The sequence below is a fragment of the Erythrolamprus reginae genome, chromosome 11, assembly GCF_031021105.1.
Source record: "Erythrolamprus reginae isolate rEryReg1 chromosome 11, rEryReg1.hap1, whole genome shotgun sequence".
Classification (NCBI taxonomy): domain Eukaryota; kingdom Metazoa; phylum Chordata; class Lepidosauria; order Squamata; family Dipsadidae; genus Erythrolamprus; species Erythrolamprus reginae.
The window spans coordinates 20,695,000-20,718,846 of NC_091960.1; the positions used below are offsets into that span (position 1 = coordinate 20,695,000).

The 23,847-nt window shown below is 43.3% G+C and overlaps 1 protein-coding gene across 1 annotated transcript in view; it reads left to right on the top strand.

Moving 5' to 3' along the window:
- Nucleotides 1-23,847, top strand: part of LOC139174264 (regulating synaptic membrane exocytosis protein 3-like) — a 163,626-nt gene that overhangs the window by 62,492 nt on the left and 77,287 nt on the right. Inside the window, exon 2 of the mRNA XM_070764532.1 lies at nucleotides 22,009-22,273. Coding sequence (XP_070620633.1) covers nucleotides 22,009-22,273 — 265 coding nt within the window. The remainder of the gene's footprint in view (nucleotides 1-22,008; nucleotides 22,274-23,847) is intronic.

The following is a 23,847-nucleotide window of genomic DNA, read 5'->3' on the forward strand; positions in this document are numbered from 1 at the left end:
TATTTCCAGGTTGAATCTCTCCTTGGTCAGTTTCCATCTGTTATTCTTTGTCTGGCCTTCTGGTGCCTTTGTCTGGCCTTCTAGTGTCTGAGCCCCTCGTCTCTGTGGCAGCCCCTCAAGTATTGAAACACTGCTATCAGGTCATCCCTGGCCCTTCTCTTCACTAGACTAGCCATGTCCAGTTCTTGTAATCCTTATTTATATGTTATAATCAGAGGTGGGCTGCTGCCCAGTTGGGGGAGGGACACAATGGGGTAGTGAAAATGGAGCTCCACCCCAGAGCACCCAATTTGCACTAAAAGATGTTGAAAGAAAATGCAGAGCATCCTGCATACGCCACACCCACAATGTGGTAGTAAAAATTTTGGTAGCCCTTTACTGGTTATAGTCTCCAGTCCCATAATCATCCTGATTGCTCTCCTCTGCATTTTGTCCAGAGTTTCAATGTCCTTTTTGTAGTGTGGTGACTAAAACTAGATGCAGTACTCTAGGTATGGTGTAACTAATTTTTCTGGCTGGAGAATTCTGGGAGTTGAAGTTCACAAGTCTTAAAGTTGCCAAGTTTGGGGACCCCTATTTTAGGAAAAACAAAAAATGATTGTTAGCCCACAATGTGGAGCCAGTGCAAGCAATGTCCCAAATGAAGAAAATATGAATTCTGTATTTCAGATAAGGGATGCCTATCAGGTAAAACAGATTGGCCTCAAATAGCTGGAGAGAAAAAGATCCTGTGGCCCTAATGCTTGCAGGCAGCCATGGCCAACTTTCAATAAATATTTGCGAAGCATAATTTGAACTGCTACCTTAAAGTGACTTGATGCAGAATTTATTTCTAACTTAGAAATTACTTCTGGCTTTTTAAACAAGATTTTATTAAAATTTATTATAGGATACAATGCAAATAACCGATAGTCCTTGATTTACATCTGTTTGTTTCATGACTGTTCAAAGTTATAATGGCACTAAAAAAAGTGACTTATGACAGGTTTTCGCACTTGATGACCTTAGCAGCATTCCGATGGTCACATGATCAAAATCCACCCGAAGGCTAATTTTGCTGAAATTGATTGGATAAGATATATTAGAGAAATAAATTATAGAAACAAGATTAATATAGCTTTAGAGACAGAGGTTAAAATATTTGTACTTTAATTGCTATGAAGACTATCAGAAGCCACTTCTTTATATATATTTTCTTTTTACACTCTGCTTTTCTTTGCTCTTTTTCGCTTTCGTCTTTAGATTAGTTTGTATTTTCTTCTTTAAAAGTCTCTTTAAAAAAATTTAATTATGCAATACACATATAATAACACAGAGAGATGCAAAAAAGTGCTGTTTTATTCCTATTCCTTTTCTATTCCTATTCCTTTTCCTATCCTCAAAACGTCACTACAGAGCACTGCACGCCAAGACAACTAGACACAAGACGTTTTCTCCTGAATGCCATCACTCTACTAAACAAATTATTCCCTCAACACTGTCAACTTTTTACTAAGCCTGCACTTCTATTTATACTAGTTTTTTCTAATCATTCCTATCATCCTTTTCCTCCCACTTAGGACTGTATGACTGAAACTTGTTGCTTGTATCCTAAGATTGATTGATTGATTAATATTGATTGTTTCTTCATTGCTTATTTGACCCCTATGACAATCATTAAGTGTTGTACCACATGATTCTTGACAAATGTATCTTTTTCTTTTATGTATTCATGTTATTCGCTCTGGACTGCCTAGAGCGAATAAAGTGTTTCTTTTCTCTGGCCGCTGGGAGAAGCTTTTTCCTCCCAGCACCCAGAGAAAGGAAATGCTTTATTCTCTCTGGGCAATGCAGAGAAAGGAAAATCGGGACTTTTTTAAAAACCCTGTGGGACATGGGACAAAATATTAAAAAGCGGGACTGTCCCGCCAAAAGCAGAACGTCTTGTCACCTTAATCTAAGTCTAAGTCTAAGTAATATTGCTATCACTTCCAACTGCAAATTCCAACTGCAACCTCACATGGTTTTTCTGTATGAAAAAAACTGCATGTTTAAAGCTTGGCTTTCTACATGCATGGAATAATATTAGCATCATGTTGTATTACTTCAGTGCTAGTTTCTTTTGCCCAATGGAAGACCTGGGCATAGTATAGGACTGGTAACCCTTGACTCATAATTGTTGAAGTATCCCCCAAGGTTATGTGATCAAAATCCAGATGTTTGGCAACTGGCTCACATTTATGATGGTTGCAGTGTCCTGAGGTAATGTGATCTCCTTTTGCAAAATTCTGACAACTGTGAATTTATGTATGAATGTTATGGGTATGATTAATTTTTAATATAATTGGGGATTTTAGACTAGTTTACTTAGTTTTAATCACTTGGATTTAGGCTACTGTATTCTATTGTTGTTGTTTTTTAATATGTTGTAAGCTACCCCGAGTTCTCGGAGAGGGGCAGAATATAAATCCAATCAATCAATCAATCAATGGGCAAGCCAGATTCACTTAACAACTGTGCTACTAATTTAAGAATTGATATGATTCACTTAACAAATGGGGTCAAAAAAGTCATAAAATGTAGCAAACTCACTTAACAAATTTCTCACTCAGTAACATAAATGTTGCACTCAATTGTGGTCATAAGTTGAGGACTATCTGTATTAGTGACAAAGTAGTTAATAGCAGGGGTGAAATGCTCCTGGTTTGGGTGGGTGGGTTGGTCATTGCCGAGACAGTAGCGATTGAAGCATGGGGCTTCGCACACCTGCCCAGACACCACTAGTTCTTTTACAGTCTGCACATGCGCAGAATGCATCTGGGTGGGTGGGTGACGCCTCACGCTGTGATCGTTACCAGCTCTATGATAAGGAGCAAGGCCACCCAAACTGGGAGCATTTCACCCCTGTTTAATAGGAACATAAAATTTAATATAAAACCCCAGGAATAATAATAATACCCTGTGTTTCCCCGAAAATAAGACCCTGTCTTATATTTTTTTGAACCCTGAAATAAGCGTTTTGGGGGAAACAGGGGAGGGAGGGAGGAAGGGATGGATGGATGGATGGATAGATAGATAGATAGATAGATAGATAGATAGATAGATAGATAGATAGATAGATACTGTGATGATACTGTGTTTCCTCGAAAAGAAGACCGGTCTTATATACATATATTTAAACCCTGAAACAAGCGCTTAGCCTTGTTGCCATGCACTCAAAAGCCTGATTGGGTTCATATCAGAATATGGCTTATTTTGGGGGGAAACAGGGTAATACTAAAAAAAACCCACAAGAAAATGCTTTTTTCTATTTTTAAAAAAGGGAAGAACAAAGAAGTAGGTTGTGGAACAAATGCGTTTCTCATCAAATGCATGTAAGAAGCCTCACCTATGAAAAATGGACTTTCTCTTTAGAAATTGGAGGGCATTCTTCAAACCCTTTTGATCCAAAATGGGTATCCTGAGACTTCTGCTGGGGGAACTGCCGTGGTCTGGTTTCTACTGATGGCTCTCCATTGACCCGTCTCTGACTTGAACACTTTGGCTTGGCTTGGAGAAATGAATTGATTTCCCCAGCTACTATTTGGAGATCAAAATAATATCCATGCCCTAAAAGAAAAACTTGCAGTTTTCATTGCAAGGGAAGTGAAAGTTGCTCCCTGTTTCAATAAGCTATAGTTGCTGTCTGATTCTAGTTTGGCAACCTGATGAAAGGTGTGCCGTTTGGTGCTCAGTAGTCAAGATTGGTGATTTTTCTCTCTTCTTTTCCCTTTTCCTCTCTATTTCCCCTATCTTTTTGTCTCTCTCTTCCTTTTTCACATCACTAATGTTAGGACTCTCTCCATAACTGTTGGGTTGGCAATATATTGGCTGCTGGTGCTGAAGACTGCCACAAGATGGAGCTAGAGTTTATAGCTTATTTCTCTGAATCACCTTCTCTGTTTCTCTTTGTCTGGCTACTCACTGTTAATACCTACCCAGTTAGGTTTGCCCTGCAATTCTCTGCATGTTCTGTATTGTAGTTATGTATTATAGCTAAAATCTATTTAGGCTTGATATCTTTGTTTGCAGGCAACTGTAAGAAAGATTATGTACTTGGTAATGTTTGGATTGTTATTTTGACTTTACACTGTTTATAGGAACATGTTATTTCACTAAGTAAACTTTAATTCAAATTAATATTTGTGTCGGACATGAAATAAACACTCGGACACTGAGCTGGGTAATAAAGGGTCACTTTATTAACATATTTACAAAGGGACCTGCAAAGGTCACTAATTGGAGTGGAATTTCCTCAATACAATATACTTGGGCAACTAATGTCCTTGCCTGGGCAGGGCGAGGCTATGTCCAGCCTGCGCCCAGCCATGTAAGCCAGACCTCAGGCGTGTGGGAGGGCTCACCCCCCATGACCCAGACCTCATTTGCTATTGATACCCTTTCCACCCCATTTCTTCCATACAGTGGCCAAGATTAAGCATCAAATTGTTGAATCAACAGCCTAGTTACAAACTGAAGAGTCCAGAGACAAGGATTAGTCCAGAGACTATTGTTGTTGTTTTTTAATATGTTATCTAGGTCCCCAGCAGTCGGGCTTCAGGCCCGGTTACAGCACGGAAACCGCTTTGGTCGCTTTGGTCGCGTTGATGGATGATCTCTGGCGGGCCCGGGACAGGGGTTTATCGTCTGTCCTGGTGCTCCTCGATCTCTCAGCGGCTTTCGATACCATCGACCATGGTATCCTTCTGCACCGGTTGGAGGGGTTGGGGGTGGGAGGCACTGTGCTTCGGTGGTTCTCCTCCTACCTCTCTGGCCGGTCGCAGTCGGTGTTAGTGGGGGGTCAGAGGTCGACTCCGAGGTCTCTCCCTTGTGGGGTGCCTCAGGGGTCGGTCCTCTCCCCCTTGCTATTTAACATCTACATGAAACCGCTGGGTGAGATCATCCAAGGACATGGGGTGAGGTATCATCAATATGCCGATGATACCCAGCTTTACATCTCCACCCCATGCCCAGTCAACGAAGCGGTGGAAGTGATGTGCCGGTGCCTGGAGGCTGTTGGGGCCTGGATGGGTGTCAACAGACTCAAGCTCAACCCGGATAAGACGGAGTGGCTGTGGGTTTTGCCTCCCAAGGACAATCCCATCTGTCCGTCCATTACCCTGGGGGGGGAATTACTGACCCCCTCAGAGAGGGTCCGCAACTTGGGCGTCCTCCTCGATCCACAGCTCACATTAGAGAACCATCTTTCAGCTGTGGCGAGGGGGGCGTTTGCCCAGGTCCACCTGGTGCACCAGTTGCGGCCCTATCTGGACCGGGACTCATTGCTCACAGTCACTCATGCCCTCATCACCTCGAGGTTCGACTACTGTAATGCTCTCTACATGGGGCTACCTTTGAAAAGTGTTCGGAAACTTCAGATCGTGCAGAATGCAGCTGCGAGAGCAGTCATGGGCCTACCCAGGTATGCCCATGTTTCACCATCACTCCGCAGTCTGCATTGGCTGCCGATCAGTTTCCGGTCACAATTCAAAGTGTTGGTTATGACCTTTAAAGCCCTTCATGGCACTGGACCAGAATATCTCCGAGACCGCCTTCTGTCGCACGAATCCCAGCGACCGATTAGGTCCCACAGAGTGGGCCTCCTCCGGGTCCCGTCAACTAAACAATGTCGGTTGGCGGGCCCCAGGGGGAGAGCCTTCTCTGTGGCGGCACCGACTCTCTGGAACCAACTCCCCCCGGAGATCAGAACTGCCCCTACTCTTCCTGCCTTCCGTAAACTCCTCAAAACCCACCTTTGCCGTCAGGCATGGGGAAACTAAACATCTTCCCCTGGGCACGTTGAATTTATATATGGTATGCTTGTGTGTGTGTATGTTAGTATAGGGGTTTTTCTTAAATTTATAATATTTTAATTAAATTGGATTATGTATTGGATTGTCTTTTCACTTGTTGTGAGCCGCCCCGAGTTTTCGGAGAGGGACGGCATACAAATCCAAATAATAAATAAATAAATAAATAAATAAATAAATTAGGTAAAGACGGTTCCTTTATTCAGCTCTTAAAAGAAAGTGACAATCAGCGGAACATGTCTGCTTTACTTGGAGAGAAACCGCTCTTTTTATACATTTGCGGCTCCCGCCAAAAGAGAGCAGCTCGCGTCTGAGCCAATCAGGCGTGACTTCCTGTTTCCAGCTCAGACAGCGTTTCTCATGGAACCAACTATTTACATAGGATACAACACCCCTCCCTCCTTAGTCAGAATACATCAATCAAGAAAGCCACGTGACGAAATCCTCCAATCTGCTCGGTCTCCGCAGGGCTCGCTCCGACCTGCGCAGTTCAATTGAGTCCTCGCTTCCAACGGTGGAGGTCGGTTCGCCTGTACTTCCCCAGTGCGGCTGGGGCCTAGTTTGGGCTCCGGCCCGCTGAGTCGATTGGGCAGGCACAACACCGACCTCTGAGGATGAAGATGGCTCGGCGTCGCTGGAGGACCCTTCCTGACTCGATAAGTCCATTTGAATGTCCATTAAGGCGGGTTGCGCGTTACAGTCTATTAGAGTGGGAGAGTCTGTTTTAGCGGTTTGCTCAGGGGAGGTTTCAATGCGCTTTTGTACATGGTCAATGTGCCGCTTCCACATTCGACCATCATCCAATTTTACAATGTATGTTTTAGGAGCAGTTTGTTGTACAATTATTCCCTTCATCCAATTCAAACCCCCATCAAAATTCTTTGCAAAAACACTTTGACCCAAGTACAATTGTCTTTCAGGGTTCACATACATAGGATTATGAGTACAATACCTTGGGTGTAATCTATCCAGTGGGGACCTAAGTTTCCTTCCCATTAGTATTTCAGCAGGGCTTATGTGTGTGTGGGAATTTGGTGTAATATGTTGTGTTAACAAAAATTGGTCCAGATGCTGTTGTACATCTCCAGGGCCTGACCTGCGCAATGCCTCTTTTGCAACTCGAACGTATCGTTCTGCCAACCCGTTAGCCCAGGGTGAGTAAGGCGAGATGAGAGCATGTCTGACCCCCAAGTTATCTAAAAATAATTCAAATTGCCTGGCTGTCAATTGGGGTCCATTGTCTGACACTAAGATGTCAGGACAGCCATGGGTGGCAAACAAATGGCGCAGAACCTTAATTGTGGCACTCATGGTTATATTATTCATTGCAATGATTTCCACCCACTTGGAAAATGCATCTACCACTATTAAGAAATATTGTGACCCCACTGGTCCTGCAAAATCAATATGGACCCTGGACCAAGGCCCTGCAGGTTGTTCCCACTCTGCTGGAGTTGTTTTGGGGGGGGGTTAGGCCGAGACTCTTGGCATGGATCACACTTGGCTACCCACTTTTCAATATCAGTATCCAGACCTGGCCACCATAAGTGCCCCCTAGCTAGGCCCTTCATCCTGACAATACCAGGGTGGCCCACATGTAACATTGTAAGTACTTTGTTCTTTAGACTTTCAGGAATGATTACTCTATCACCCCACAACAGGCAACCTTTAACATATGACAATTCCAATCTTTTGGTTTTAAACTCACTTAAATTAGTTTCTACAGAGTCATTCTGCCACCCCTTAAGTACACAGTTAACCACCTTTTTCAAAATTGGGTCTTGCTGCGTGTGCGCAGCCACCTCCCTTGCTGTTGTTAGTGGGTTATCTTCGAGCTCTATCATTAAAACATCAGCAGATGGGGCAGGGTCCTCTACTAACTATGCCATTGGGCACCTACTGAGACCATCTGCGTGGTTGATGGTTTTACCCCCTTTGTGAATGAGCTCGTACTGGTATCCTGAGAGAAACAAGGCCGACCTGATTAATCTTGGAGACATAAATGGGGGAGTTGGTTTGTTGGGGGCTAAGAGGCCTAGTAAAGGCTTGTGGTCAGTAACCAATTCAAAACTCCTGCCAAAGATATAATTATGAAACTTCTTCACCCCAGCCACTAATGCTAGAGCCTCCTTATCTAGTTGGCTGTAATTTCTCTCCGTATTGGTCATTGTCCTTGAAAAGAAAGCAATTGGGGCCTCTGTATTATTTGGCAACACATGTGCCAAGACCCCTCCCACGCCATATGGGGATGCATCGCACGTAAGCCTGACAGGTAGTAAAGCGCTATACTGGACTACTACACTTGCGGACGTTAACAACTGCTTTATTTGTAAAAAGGCTTCGTGCTCAGTTCTCCCCCATGTCCAAAGGGTTCCTTTCTGAAGTAGCCGGTGTAGAGGCTCTGCTGCTGTTGCCTTCTGTTTTAAAAAGACAGAGTAAAAGTTTAGAAGGCCTAAGAATGCCTGCAATTCTGTTTTATTTTGTGGCTCTGGGGCTTCCCTGATGGCTTTTAATTTTTCAGTAGTGGGGTGGATGCCTTCCCCATCGATTCTATATCCTAAGAATTCTACACTGTTGGTTCCCCACACACATTTGTCAGGTTTGATCCTTAACCCTTTATCTTGTAGTCTATGTAATACTTCTCTTATTCTTTCGTTGAGTTGAGATTGGTTTTCTCCTGAAATTAAAATGTCATCAAAATAGGGAATGGTCCCTTCAATTCCTGACAACAAACGTTCCATTATGCTTTGAAAAATCCCGGGAGCTATGCTTACCCCAAATTGTAATCTGGTACATTTAAATGCACCCCTGTGGGTGACAATTGTCTGTGCGAGTGCTGTCGGTTCATCGACAGGGAGTTGCTGGTAAGCTTGGGCTAAATCGATTTTTGCGAACACTTTCCCTTCTTCCAGGGAGTGAAGGAGCTGTTGTACCACTGGAATGGGGTAAGGGTGATGTTGGAGGGCTTTGTTGAGCGTAGACTTATAGTCAGCGCAAACCCTCAAAGAGCCATCCGGTTTGAGAGGCGTGACTATGGGTGTTTCCCATGGCCCCTGCTCTACAGGAACTAAAATGCCCTGGCTTATGAGCTTATCTAGCTGTAGATCAAGCTTGGGGAGGAGCGGGAGGGGTACCCTGCGTGGTTTGAGCCGGACAGGAGGGACCTTGGGGGTCAATAGAAAAGGAGATAGGGGGCCCTTTATACGATCCCAAGGTGGGGCTAAACACTTCTGGGAATTCCTGTAAGAAGTTAGGCATGCTATCAGAGTTAACAGTACAGATACCAGAAATTTCAATTCCCAATGGTTCCATCCAAGCCAAACCCAGGAGAGAGTGTCTAGCCCCTGCAACAACAATCATAGGAAGGGTACATTTAACAGTCTTAAACATAATAGGTACATTCACTTGGCCTAGAACAGGTATTATTCCCCCTTGAAAATCTCTAATTACCAATGAGGTTTGTAAAAGGTCAGACTTCGAGAGGCTAGGCATGTACATTATAAGCTTTTCCCACGGCATAATGGTGTATTTAGACCCCGTATCAAGTTCCATAGAGCATGGCTTGTTGTTTAGGAGCAGTGAGATTACAATCTTGCCCCCATTTTTTGTTGCTGTGCTATTCACAGAAAATTGATTGTTACCTCTTGAGTAGTCGCGGTTAGCGGTTGAGTAGTTCTTGCGGCCGGAAAACCGGGGAAACCGGTTTTCGCGTGGTTGAGGTGTTTGGGTCTGGAAACGAGGAGGACAAGGAGTGGAGAAAGATTCCTCAGGCAAGGGTGCTCTGCAGGCTTCGGCGATATGGCCGTGTCGGTTGCAGTGGCGGCAAATGGCGTCCCGGAAGGGACAGCGTTGGCGCGGATGGTTTCCTCGGCAGCCGGCGCAGGGGGTGACGGGGCGAGGGTATCTGGGTTGTCTCGGCTGGTCCTGTTGCAGCAGGAAACAGCTGTCCTCGTTGGGGGCTGGTGGGCTGAGGTCGTCTGGGGCCTCAGCGTGGGAAAACGTGGAGTCGATCTTGGCGATCACTTCCCGCTTGTCGTGCTCCTTCAGCTCTTTGGCAGCAGCGTCAGCGACCTCTGCGGTTTGTGCCAGCTTGATTACTGCCTGGAGAGACGGCTCGTCTTCGGTGAGGTGCTTGTTCCGGACCATGGCATTTCTCATGCCGAAAATTAAGGCATCAGTGAGGCGAGCTTCCGGGCTATCAAACTTGCATTTTGAAAGCACCGTTCGAAGACGCGTAGCGAACTGATTAATGGATTCGGATTCGAGCTGGGCCATTCTTGAAAACTGGTGCCGGAAAACGACGGCTGGTTTTGTCGGCTTGAAATGGCTCGCGAGCTTGGTTTGCAGGACGTCCCAAGCAACGGATTTGGCTGGAAGCGGATCGGTGAGAGTCTGGGCGAGATCGAATATTTCTGGGCCGCAGTAGTTCAGGAAGATTGCCCGCTTCCGTTCGGTATCGGCGTCCCTTATTCCCGCGGCTTCAAGGAAGATCTCGAACTTGGCTATGTAGGTGTCCCAGGAGGATTTCTCCGGATCGAAGAACTCAGGAGCCCGGCCGATTTGAAGGTTGTTCATTTTGCACACGTGGTTCTTCTGTCCGTTGTCGCCAGTGAAGAGTCCAGAGACAAGGATTAGGTAAAGACGTTTCCTTTATTCAGCTCTTAAAAGGAAGTGACAATCAGCGGAACACGTCTGCTTTACCTGGAGAGAAACCGCTCTTTTTATACATTTGCGGCTCCCGCCAAAAGAGAGCAGCTCGCGTCTGAGCCAATCAGGCGCGACTTCCTGTTTCCAGCTCAGACAGCGTTTCTCATGGAACCAACTATTTACATAGGATACAACACAAACAGATGCACCCCGTCTTCCAGGATGGAGTAGGCGAAAAAACAATCTAGACTAAATCGTGCTAAGATTGATTCCTATTCGGCCCCCAATTTGGGCAACCCCTTAAAAACCCTGGATTGAGCATGGGTGTCTGCAAAGGAAGCAAACCCAGCTGGAAAGGAAGGTGTGAGCGGTGAGCAGGCCCTAAAATAGGTCGGTAGCCCCTCCCATGTCTCCCGACAGCCTGTGCGGCTCTGCAAATTTGCTGGGCATTCTCATGCAGCTGCGGGAGATCGCCAGCTGAAGATATCAGGTGCCGAGTTCTCTGCGCCTCCGCAAATGTTGGCCAGGCATTAAAGCACCCGGCCTTTCAAATCTCTGTGTGGCTGAATAGTTATTCACAACTAATCCAGTGATGGGCTCCTACGGGAACGGTCAGGAACGCAGTTCCGGTAGCAAAATTTGGAGCTCCACCCTAGAGCACCCAATTTGCACTGAAAGATGTTGAAAAAAAATGCATAAGCCACGCCCACAGTGTGGTAGTGAAAGTTTTGGTAGCCCATCACTGAACTAATCTCAATATAAATGTTTCTGTGTGTGAACATCCTTGATAAACAAAGAATATTTTGTTCATACATTAACAACTGGTGTTCCGGGAAACATTTCCCCAGGTTTTGCCAATACCGTCTCCTTCTATTGTTGCAAAGTGGCTGGGAATGAATAATTTAGCTTCCTCAGGAAGGCGGAGATGTTCATTTCCTTGGAAGGCTGAATTATTCATAGCAAGGTGGGGGGAAACCCACAACAAGTAAAGTCATCCAGCTGTGCATTTCACACCTTTTCTGGCAGTACCCCAAATAAGATATATTGTTTCTGAAAAGAAAGGGTCCTTAGGCTGACCCAAAAGCAAAAATGGTCCAGGGAAGTCTCTGATTTTGGAATCTGGCAGTGAGGGAGGAGGAAGCTGGCAAATCTCCTCAAGTTCCCCAGATGCAACTTGTAGCATCTGCACTCAGGCCAAATTCCCAGTTAGAAAAGGTGAAATCCAGGTAGCAAAGAAAGATGTAAGGAAGCTTTAACATTCCTGTTCTACATGCAAGTACAAATATAAAAAGAGGTATGCTTTTTGTAATGATGTTTTTATTCTTGGCCTTAAAGATATACCTAAATTAGGAGTCTTCAAACTTGGCTGGAGAATTCTGGGAATTGAAGTCCACAAGTCTTAAAGTTGCCAAGTTTGAAGACCTCTGGCTTACACAGTTCTCCTGCCCAGAATTCTATGAGTAAAAGTCCACAAGTCTTAAGGTGGCCAAATTTGAAGATCTCTGACCAGGTTTGGGCTGCAAGGGGGACAATGTGGAACGCTGTTTCACTGGCAGAAATGAAGCTGTGTGTGCAGCTTCGTTACCACCAGCGGTGCACGTGTGTGCATGCGAGATTTGGCTTCTGTGCATGTGCAGCAGCCAAATATCACCACCCCATCCAGGAAGGAGAGAAGCTCTTTGAGGAGATGACATTGCTCCCGCTTTGCCTGCTTGCCAGAGTCTCCTTGATGAGCTGTTGTCCTTTCTGGCAAGCGGGCGAAGCGGAAGTCACGTCATCTCCCCAACAAGCTGCTCTCCTTCCTGCAGGATTTCTTCCTTCTGGTGGCTCCCAGACAGGATGGACCGCTGCCACCGCCATCGCTGCGCAGGACCCAGCCCTGTGGCTGCTGGCTGGCTGCATCGGCAAAGGCGCCTGGTTAATCCCAGATTTCTTCCTTGTAGCAGCTCCTGGGTGGGACTAACCAGGGTGCCTTTGCCGATGAAGCCAGCTAGCAGCCACAGGACTGGGTCCTACACGGCGATGATCCATCATTTCCTTCCTGCAGGATATCTTCCTTCTGGTGGATCTTGGGTGGGATGGACCGCTGTCACTGCCATTGCTGTGCAGGACCCAGTCCCGTGGCTGCCGGCTGGCTGCATCGGCAAAGGTGCCCTGTTTAGTCCCAGATTTCTTCCTTCTGGCAGCTCCTGCGTGGGACTAAATGGGGCGCCTTTGCCAATGCAGCCAGCCAGCAGCCACAGGGTTGGGTCCTGCATGGTAGCAGCAGCGGTTCATCCTGCACAAGAGCCAGCGGATGGAAGAAATCCTGCAGGAAGGAAAGGATTTTCTTCCTGCTGGCAGCTCCCGGGCAGGATAGACCACCACCGTCACCACCATGCAGAATCCAGCTCCATGGCTGCTGTCTGGCTGCATCGGCAAAGGCACCCCATTTAGTCCCACACAGGAGCTGCCAGAAGGAAGAAATCTGGGATTAACTGAGGCCCCTTTGCCGATGCAGCCAGCCGACAGCCACGGGGCTGGGTCCTGCATGGCAGTGGTGGTCCATCCCAGCCGGGATCTGCCAGCGGGGAGAAATCCTTTCCTTCCTGTAGGAGCTGGTGGCTCCCAGGCAGGACGGCTTCAAATGATGACTCTGCGCATGTGCAGGAAATTGAAGGGTGGGTGGGCGTGCTCGTGCATGCCCACTCCCATGCGTCCCCCCGAGCATTCCAGTAGAGCCGCGAATGGCTGCTCTTTACTGCCTCTGACCTAAATAATTATCACTTAATCATTGAAAAAGGGTACAAAAAGTTGTTGCATTAAGTTAAAGGGCTATTGTAGGGAAATCTTCCCAAAGCTGCGTCTTTCAAAAGGCAACTGGATTTTGGTTTTCTTTGAAGACGTTTCGCTTTTAATCCAAGAACTGAAGAAGGTTCTTGGATGAGAAACAAAGCACATTTGAGACAACCATGTCCTGGATGGATGACTGAGTCTATCTTCATAGACTTCCAAAGAAATATATATCTGTTTAAAAATCTCAACAGCTGATTGTACAATTTCTGGGAGTTGAAATTCACCCAGCTGAAAGTTGCTGAGATTAAGAAACCCTGGTCATAAAATTTCATAAAAAATTGTTCTGGAAGATTCATAGAACATCGACAGAATGCCAGTTTTGCAGTGTAAATAGAAATGTTGTAAGTCTCTCCGTTTTGCCATTTTCCAGCAAACATTTTAATAATATTGAGGCATCTTGGGAGAATGCTTACAGCATGACACTGGTATGGTTTTGAAGAAAAGCAGATTTGGCTTTATGATTAAGAAATGAATAATGCTGGAAATATAATGTTTGAGTTTTCTTCCCTTCAGCTGCCTTTAATCACATAGATACCTTGTCAAAAAAGAACAGGCTGAGCTGCTTTTGTGATGTTTTTTCAATCAAGGTCTGGGTTTACCTAACATTAGCTCCTTATTCAGCCAATCTGCACAAGTTGAACTATCACTCTGGATTCACATTTTTTTTATTTATTTATTTATTTATTTATTTATTTATTTATTTATTTATTTATTTATTTATTTATTCTTTGTCCAATATATAATACATATGGAAGAGAATAGACATTAAGTAATATATATATAACGATAGAAAGTAAAAAAGAAGAGAAGTAGATGGGAGGGAGAGAATATATATGATATAAGAGACAAGGAGAGAATATATATGATATATATATATATTATATATATATAGACAGACAGATAGATAGATAGATAGATAGATAGATGATAGATAGATAGATAGATAGATAGATAGATAGATAGATAGATAGATAGATAAGGAGAGAATATATATGATATATGAAATAAGGAAAGACAATTGGACAGGGGATGATAGCACATCAGTGCACTTATATACGCCCCTTACTGGCCTCTTAGGAACCTGGAGAGGTCAATCGTTGAGAGTCTAAGGGAGAAGTGTTGGGGGTTGGGAGTTGACACTATTGAGTCCGGTAATGAGTTCCATGCTTCGACAACTTGATTGTTGAAGTCATATTTTTTACAGTCAAGTTTGGAGCAGTTAATATTAAGTTTGAATCTGTTGCGTGCTCTTGTGTTGTTGCAGTTGAAGCTGAAGTAGTTGTTGACTGGAAGGACGTTGCAGCATATGATCTTGTGGGCAATACTTAAATCGTGTTTTAGGCGCCGCGGTTCTAAGCTTTCAAGACCCAGGATAGATAGTCTATTTTCGTAGGGTATTCTGTTTCGAGTGGAGGAGTGAAGGGCTCTTCTGGTGAAATATCTTTGGACGTTTTCAAGAGTGTTGATGTCTGAGATGTGGTATGGGTTCCAGACAGATGAGCTGTATTCGAGAATGGGTCTAATATAGGTTTTGTAGGCTCTAGTCAGTAGTGTGAGATTTCCAGAGCAGAAGCTATGTAGGATCAGGTTAACAACTCTGGAAGCCTTTTTGGCGATATTGTTGCAGTGGGCTTTAGCACTTAGGTCGTTTGATATTAATATCCCAAGGTCTTTTACTGAGTGTGGGTTGGCTGCAAGAATTTGTTTGTTCAGTTCATATGCGAGGTTTGGATTCTTTTTGCCGATGTGGAGGGTAGAGCATTTGTTGGTTGATATTTGAAGTTGCCAGGTGTTAGACCAATCTGAAACAAAGTCAAGGTCTTTTGGGAGAGTGAGTGTGTTGTCAGTGGTGTTGAAAAGTTTCACATCGTTGGCAAAAAGCACACAGTTGCTTGCGATATTATCACAGAGATCATTGATGTATAGGATGAAAAGAGTAGGACCTAGTACGCTGCCTTGGGGAACGCCGCTTTTGACAGGGACGGGGGTGGAAAAGGCGCTTCCGATTTTGACAACTTGTTGCCTGTTTGACAGGAATGCAGTAATCCAGTTGTGGAGGAGTCCTGAGATGCCATAGGATTTGAATTTTAGGAGAAGTTTGTCGTGAACCACTGAGTCAAAGGCTTTGCAGAAGTCGATATAAATTGCATCGATGGATTTTCCTTGATCAAGGTGGGTAGTCCAGATGTTTTTGCAGTGAAGTAGCTGTAGGTTGCAGGATAGTTTCTTTCTGAATCCAAATTGTTTTTTTGATAGTAGGTTATTAGATTCTAAGTAAAGGGTGATTGATTGATTTATAATTGATTCCATGATTTTACAAGGGATGCAGCATAGTGATATTGGTCTGTAGTTGTCAACTAGTGATGGGTCTCCTTTTTTGAAAATGGGGATGACTACTGCTTTTGACCACAGCTTGGGGAGAGTGCTGGTCCTGAAGGATTTTTGGAAGATAATGCTTAGAGGTTCAGCTATGGCAGAAGAAAGTTTTCTTAGGAAGTATGCACAAAGACCGTCTGGTCCGAAAGATAGGGAAGGTTTGAGGTCACGGATTGCTTTTTTAACGTAGTCTATAGTGAAGATGATTTGGGTTAGGTTTTTTAATGAATTTGGAATGCGATTTGCGAAGAGGGGGGATGAGCCATTACTGTTAACAAAAATGGAGCCAAAAAAGGAGTTGAAGAGGTTAGCTTTGGATGGGTCATTGTGGTATTCTTTGTTGTTGGGTCCTACAAGAGGTGGAATAGGTCTGGAGTCGTTAAGTTTGTTGTTGACGAAGTTGTAGAAGGCACGGTTAGATTTGGTGCGTAGGAGGTTTTCCTCTTGTTCACTGTGATAGTTGAGACATTCTACTTTTATTTGTTGGCATATGCTTCTGTAGCGGCTTTTAAAGTTGGTTACTGGGCCTTTTTTATTTCTACGCCAGAGGGATCTTTTTTTGGTTTGTAGTTTCTTTATCGAGACTGGTACGTTATTTTTTTGTTTTCTTCTAGGAGAGGTGAGTGGAACATGCAGATCTATAAGTCTATTAATTTGGTGTAAGAACGTGTTGTAGAGGTCATCAATGGTGATGCAGTTAGAGAAAAAGGATTGCCAATTAATAAATGAGAGATTGGCGTCTATGAGTTCATAGTTGGCTTTCCTGAAATTGTACTTAGGCGCCGCATACTTCAGGTGAGTGTTTAGATGATGTAGGCTGAGGTTGAAGTTGATCGTGCTGTGGTCGCTGTTGAAAAGGGTTCTTTTGTGTGCAGTCCATAGATAGCACTTTTGCTGTTGCAGAATATGAGATCGAGACAGTTGTTGAGTCTGGTGTTGTTTGATACTAATTGTTCTAGTCCTAGGCTGGTGACGGCGTTATAGATGGCGGTATGTATAGGTTCAGTGGAGCATTCGTTTAGTGACCAGTTGATGTGTGGTAGGTTGAGGTCACCAAGGAAGATAATGGGATGGGGGCAGGAGGTTGCCCAAGTTAGGAGGGAGATTAGTTTAGTTGCATAGGTAATGTTGTAGTTTGGAGCTCTGTAGCACAGAAGGAAACGGAGTGTAGTGTTGAGGGAAATGTTGCAAACTAGACTTTCAGGGAGGATGAGATCTTGTGTAACTTGAATGTTTTTTAGGTTGAGTGAGCTTTTGTAGAATATGGCTACACCACCCCCTCTGCGGGAGTCACGGTCAGACCGGAAGACCAGGTAGTTACTTTGTGTGATGATGGAGTCAGGATATGAAGAGTTCAGCCATGTTTCACAAACAAATATTAAGTCAAATATGTTTGTGTCAAGTAGGATGAGGAATTCAGATAACTTGTTGATTATGCTTCTTGCATTGATTAGTTTACATTTGAGATTGAGTTTGTGGTCAAGGGTGGGATTGGGTTGAGTTGGGTTGAAATTGGATTGGAATGAGGTAGTAAGAGGTGCACTATCCTCTTTGTTTATCCCATTACACGATAAAGAATAACATAAAAAAGGAAATGCAGGTTAACCTTAGCTAGACTGAGAGTAATGTAAGAATACAGAAGTACAACTGACCTGATTTAAGTGTATCATGTGAATCAGAAGTGGGTTTCTCCCAGTATGTCCTGGTTCACCCAAACTGGTAGCAAACTCCTGATCATGTTATGATGGTGTCACAAAAAAGGATCAGTCAGTGCTGGTCCATGGGTGCCGTCTTTTTTTTTTTAATGGATTTTTTTTTGGGGGGGGATTTGTTGAATTTTCCCCCGAGTTTTTTTTTCTTCTTCTGTGCATCTGCGGAAGCTAAGTTTCTGGCACTATGCATGCATGTCTTTGGCTTTGGCGATATTTTTTATTTTTTGCATTGTGCATGCAATCCCATGCAGCACATCTCCGCAACAAAGGAGGAAACAAACCGGCAGCAAGGTAAGTTAGAACCCATCATTGATATGAATCAATCAGAATTTATTTCTTGAATAGATCTTGCCCTCCATGTGGTCTCTAATTATGTGGGGGTACAAGTCCCAGGACATGTATATTTAGAGCAGTGTTTCTCAATGTTGGTAACTTGGCATTTAATGTAAGTATTTATCTTCTCCAATCTTGTCCATATATTCTTTCATTACTGATTCTTTACTAACACCTTCATTATCTAGTGCAGACTTTCTCAACGTTGGTAACTTGAAGATGTGTGGATTTCAATTCCCAGAATTCCCTTGCCAGCTATGCTGGCTGGAGAATTCTGGGAGTCAGAGTCCACATATCTTCAAGCTGCTAATATTGAGAAAGTCTGCACTAGATGCTGGAGGTGTTAGTAAAGCATCAGTAATTAAAGAATATATGGACAAGATTGGAGAAGATAAATACTTACATTAAATGCTTTTGATGTGAGGGAAGATGTTTCTTAGGGGAAAAAATGTAATCAGCCCCCAAATTGTGACAGAAGAGTATACAGAAATAGGGGCATTTTTAGTTCTGGATCTAAGAAAGCTGCAGCAAATATATATCTGGAAATATTGCTGCTTGTTATCTCTGTAACCGAGTCATCTGGCTATGCTAGCTCCGTTAGTTTTCAGTTTCAGGCTGCATAATATTTGAAGTTCAAAGCTTTTAGCAGAATGACAAATTTATTGCTCCTCCTAGCAGGATTCATCCCCAAAAGCCACAAAAACACCAATCATTGGGATTGGTGAGTAGGATCACTCTAAAAATGAGATAGTCATTACCATAATCAGAATTGCAGAAAAAACAATTGCTGCCAATCTGCCTTCCATTGAGGACCTGTATACTGCACGAGTCAAAAAGAGGGTGGGTAAAATATTTACTGACCCCTCACATCCTGGACACAAATTGTTTCAACTCCTACCCTCAAAACGTCGCTACAGAGTACTGCACACCAAGACAACTAGACACAAGAACAGTTTTTTCCCGAACGCCATCACTCTACTAAACAAATAATTCCCTCAAAACTGTCAGACTTTCTACTAAATCTGCACTTCTATTCTACTAGTTTTTCTCATTATTCCTATCACCCATTTCCTCCCATGTTGACTGTATGACTGTAACTTGTTGCGTATATCCTAAGATTTTTATTAATATTGCTTCTTCATTGCTTATTTGACCCCTATGACAATCATTAAGTGTTGTATCACATGATTCTTGACAAATGTATATTTTATTTTATGTACGTTGAGAGCATATGCACCAAGACAAATTCCTTGTGTGTCCAATCACACTTGGCCAATAAAAATTCTATTCTATTCTATTCTATTCTAAATGAGATAGTCAATACCTAAATTTGATAAATAATTAAACAAATAATGAAACTAAGTCTTTTTCAGCTAAAGCAGGGGTGTCAAACTCAAGCCCTATGGGCTGCATCCAGCCCATTAGGTGCTTAAACCTGGCCCATGGGGCTGGCCTGGAAATAGCCATCTTATTTTCAGGGGGTTTTGGGGGAGTGGTTTTGCCAGTGTGCATGCATGTGCTCTTAAAGTGCATATACCCCCACACGGTGCACCCGTGTGGTGCAGGAGGAAGTAAACAAACAGCGAGGTAAGTTAGAACCCACCCCTGCTCTAGATTTAATACCAAGAGAGTTAAGGTGGAGTCAATTTAAGTTTCCTGTTCCAGGCTTAACTGACGTAGGTAACTCCCAGGAAAGAAGGTGTGCAATCCAGAGGAGGAAGAGACAACTCAGCTCAGATAGCTTGTGTGAGAGACAGAGGATGAAGACAGCTCCTCCCTAATAGTTTAGGAGGCTGGTAATTTGCTTTACTTTGGCAAGATTCCGTCTGTAAGTGAGGAACAATAAAGAAATCTGCTTGGAAGAATAGCAATAGCATGTAGACTTATATACCACTTTACAGTGCTTTATAGACCTTTCTAAGTGGTTTACAGAGTCAGCAGAAGTAACCTGCTGTAATGCACTCTAACCACTGCACCACTGTGCCTCATAGAATCATTTCTTAGTTTGTGGAGGCTGATAACAAGCCTTCTAGAACCAATTCTGGAATACATATTATGACTTCCAGGAAAGTATTCTGTCACCCATTGAGCTGTTAAAATGTAGGTCCTCCTGAATTCATTCTGAGAATCTTTGCATTTCCAGAAGCAGTGCAGAATGTTAATAATTTCTACACTTGCATCCTAGAAACCATGTTTTGGCTTTCACTGTATCTGGTGGTTGGTATTGGTCATCCCAAAGTACAAATGGAACACTCTGACATGAATTTTAAGTAGCAGAGAAAGTTAGTAACCATAATTATTTTTAATGAAACAAAAAACAGAAAATCACCAGCAAAAGCCTCCAGGGTGTATCTTCAGTAATGGGCATTTTGTCCTTTTCTAAAATTCAAGCAATCTCTTGTTTATTTTATCCTTTTGGAAAAGAACTGAAAGTAACAGATATCTTTCTGCCAGACAGAGTCAACTTCTGGGGAAAATAATTGTATGATAAACATTATGTACCATTTTATTGTGGTGTAGTATCATTGTGATGAGGTAGTAGAGGTGTTGAACTGGGAGTGGATAGACCAAGGTGCAGACCCTCCCTCAACCATGGAAAGTCCCTGGAAAACTTGGCATTAGTTACACATTACTACTGGGTTGTTATTGTAAGAGTCAAAAGATGGAAAATGTCCTTTGTTTCCTCCTTTCCCAATATATCTACAAAACATGCATGAGGAATAGTTTACCTTCTATTTACCTTCCCTACTGGTTTGGAAGGTTTCACACATGCATAGAGGTTAAAAAGAGAAAACGGCGACATCTGCATGAGTGGGTGGAGCCTCACGTTGCCACAGGTACCAATTCTCCGAACTACCAGTGACTGCCACTACTAGTACACCTGAACCTAGGCCAAACACCCCTGGCCTAGTCTTCTGCTGGATAAAGTTGCTTGGATCTCACTTAAATTAGGCTCTGACTGGGTAGGTTCTGTTGGATTGGTTGCCTGGAAAGAGTCTTACAGAAATGGACAGGATCTACACTCTATCTATTTGCTTATTCGATTAATGACCCTCCTTGTTGATTAAGACCTCCCAGGTGATGATATATGGTGCATCCATGACTAAATTCATGCCTGAGAGATGAGATGATTCTTTCTACAGCACTCCAAAGATGGTGTTAGAACCCCTTCCTCAAGAAAGCATTGATGGATCTAACAGTTCTGGATAATTTTCATTCAATCTCCATTCCTCTCTTTTTGGGTATGGTTTTCAAGATATATATTGAGAGTCGCAGTGATGCAGTGGTTAGAATGCAGTATTGCAGACTACTTCTGCTGATCACTTGGCTGCGAGCAGTTTGGCAGTTCGGGTCTCACTGGCTCAAGGTTGACTCAGCCTTCCATCCTTCTGAGCAAAGGAGGTTCCAGATTTTTTTACTGCCAGTTCGCTTAGGGGCGGACCACGTGACTCGGGATGGGTTCCATTTACCTTTGCCACTGGTTTGCATCACAATGTTTCATGCATGCGCGATCACTCCGTTCACGTGCACGCCTGTGTCCCATCATCCAATTTTGCTTTCATACATGCTCAGTAGCTGTAATCAGCTTGAAACACAGCTGTGCTTCGGGTGAAGGAATAAAGATAAGTATAAACCCAGGGGCAGGCGGAAGGGCTCTTTTTCAAACAGCAGCAGAGGAAAAAACTTCAAAATAGTAAAAAATTCAGAAAAAAGTCCCCCCCCCCCAAAAAAAGATGGCAGAGCCTATGGACTGGCACCAAGCAAACCAAATCCATTATGCCATCATGATGTCAACAGCGGGTCCTACCGGTTTGGGCGAACTGGTCCGAACCAGCAGGAGAAACAAGATGGTGGCTCCTACGGCGCCATCAAACCGCCTTGGTGGCATAGCAAGCCTGGGTCATTGCCAGTTCCAGTGACCCAGGCCACAAGTTACTAACGCTTCTATAGAACCAGTCTGAACTGGTAGGAACCCACCTCTGCTTCCGAGGTTAGTAAAATGAGGATTCAAATTATTGGTGGCTATATGCTGACTCTGTAAACCACTTAGAGAGGGTTATAAAGCACTATAAAGCAGTATATAAGTCTAAGTGCAATTGCTATTGCTTTAGATCCAGGGAATTAGCTGGACTCATGTTGATTTGGTTTCAGGTCAGAGCAAAGTATATAGAGAGTACTGATCACATTATTTTTCAACCCAAAGCAGATTGCCTACCTCTGTTGTTAACAGAGGGACCAACTTCTCCTGCTTCATGCCTCCTGGTCTTCTCTTGCAGCTTCACCCATCTGGTCCGCAGCTAGAGAGGTCTCCCAAAGTGGTCATGCTGAATGGGCAGACAAGCAACTCTGCAGCTAGGAATGTGGTTCGCAGCTCAAGCATCAGTGGAGAAATGTACAACATAGAGAAGAGTAATGGTGGCAATTCTGATTCAGCAAGTCTCTCCTCCACTAAGAAGCGGCGATCCAGCCTGGGGGCCAAGATGGTGGCTATTGTGGGGTTGACACAGTGGAGCAAGAGTACTATGCAGCTCAATCATCCTGGTAAGAAATTTCATGATATATAACTGAGTCTTCCTTGTGCTGCTCTGCAACTGTCACCTGGTCTCTCCACAGATTTTTTTAGTTTGGTTGACCCAAGAACCGGAATCACATGTAAACTCCAGCCATAATGATCTTGGCTTATCTTAAGAACCAAGCTAATCTGGGATGTAAATTCTAGTACCTCTTAAGATACTGTCACATGAAGTCTCTCTCTATGGTTGGATTCATGTGTAGTGTTAAAACTATTGTGTGGTTCGTTTAAGCTTTGGCTTAGAATGTTGTGTAAGCAAAACCATTGGCATTTTATTATGAAAAGCTAACAAACTGTACTCAACCAAATTAGGACACAAGGCAGTGTAGACTCATCTTGTGTAAGCTTTTTTTCAACATTTCTGCTTTCTATTTGTTCCAAATGCAAGTTCAATATGCCCAAAATTTAGCGGATAGGAGATCACCCTGATTTTTATTTATTTCTATATCAAACTTTTAAACCTTTTAATTGATTAAGATGACTCCTGTATCTCACTCTGTGATATAAAATAAGAAAGAAAGAAAAAGATAAGCAACGATGCTTGTTTTACAGCAAAAGGTTTTAGGCAATCTCAGAAGGTCTCAATAAATGTAATGGGTTTTGAACACATCTTAATTGTTAATTGATAAGGTACTTATAATCTGTTTTCTGTAAATCTTGTATCTGTATAAGCAATGTTTTTTCTCATCATTTCCACCCACTTTAAATCTTTCATCAATTTAGCCACTCTATACATGTGATTAAATGATTTGCAACTGAAGAAAACTTTAAGCCATTTAATGAAATCAGTTAGCTGAAAAAGGGTCTACCAAACTCCCTGTGATTTTTTTTTTGCCCCCATAGATCAACAAAGTTCTCCTCCTACAAAGCAAACCTAATTGTATCATTTTGATGGTAAATTGTTTAACCTAGAAACATAGAAACATACGGTAGAAGATTGACAGCAGAAAAAGACCTCTGGTCCATTTCAATTCAATTCAATTCAATTCATTAGATTTGTATGCCGCCCCTCTCTGAAGACTCGGGGCGTCTCACAACAAATTAGTCTGCCCTTATACTATTTTCTGTAGTTTATCTTAGGATGGAAATATGTATATCCCAGGCATGTTTAAATTCAGTTACTGTAGATTTACCAACCATGTCTGCTGGAAGTTTGTTCCAAGCATCTGCTACTCTTTTAGTAAAATAATATTTTCTGACATTGTTTTTGATCTTTCCCCCAACTAACCTCAGATTTTGCCCCCTTGTTCTTGTGTTCATTCTCCTATTAAAAACACTTCTCTCCTGAACCTTATTTAACCCTTTAATGTATTTAAATGTTTCGATAATGTCCCCCCTTTCCCTTCTGTCCTCAAGACTATACAGATTGAGCTCTTTAAGTCTTTCCTGATACGTTTTATGCTTAAGACCTCCCACCATTTTTGTAGCCCATCTTTGGACCAGTTCAATTTTATCAATATCTTTTTGTAGGTGAAGACTCCAGAACTGAATACAAATGTGACCAAATGTGGTCTCACCAGTGCTTTATACAGCGGGATCACAA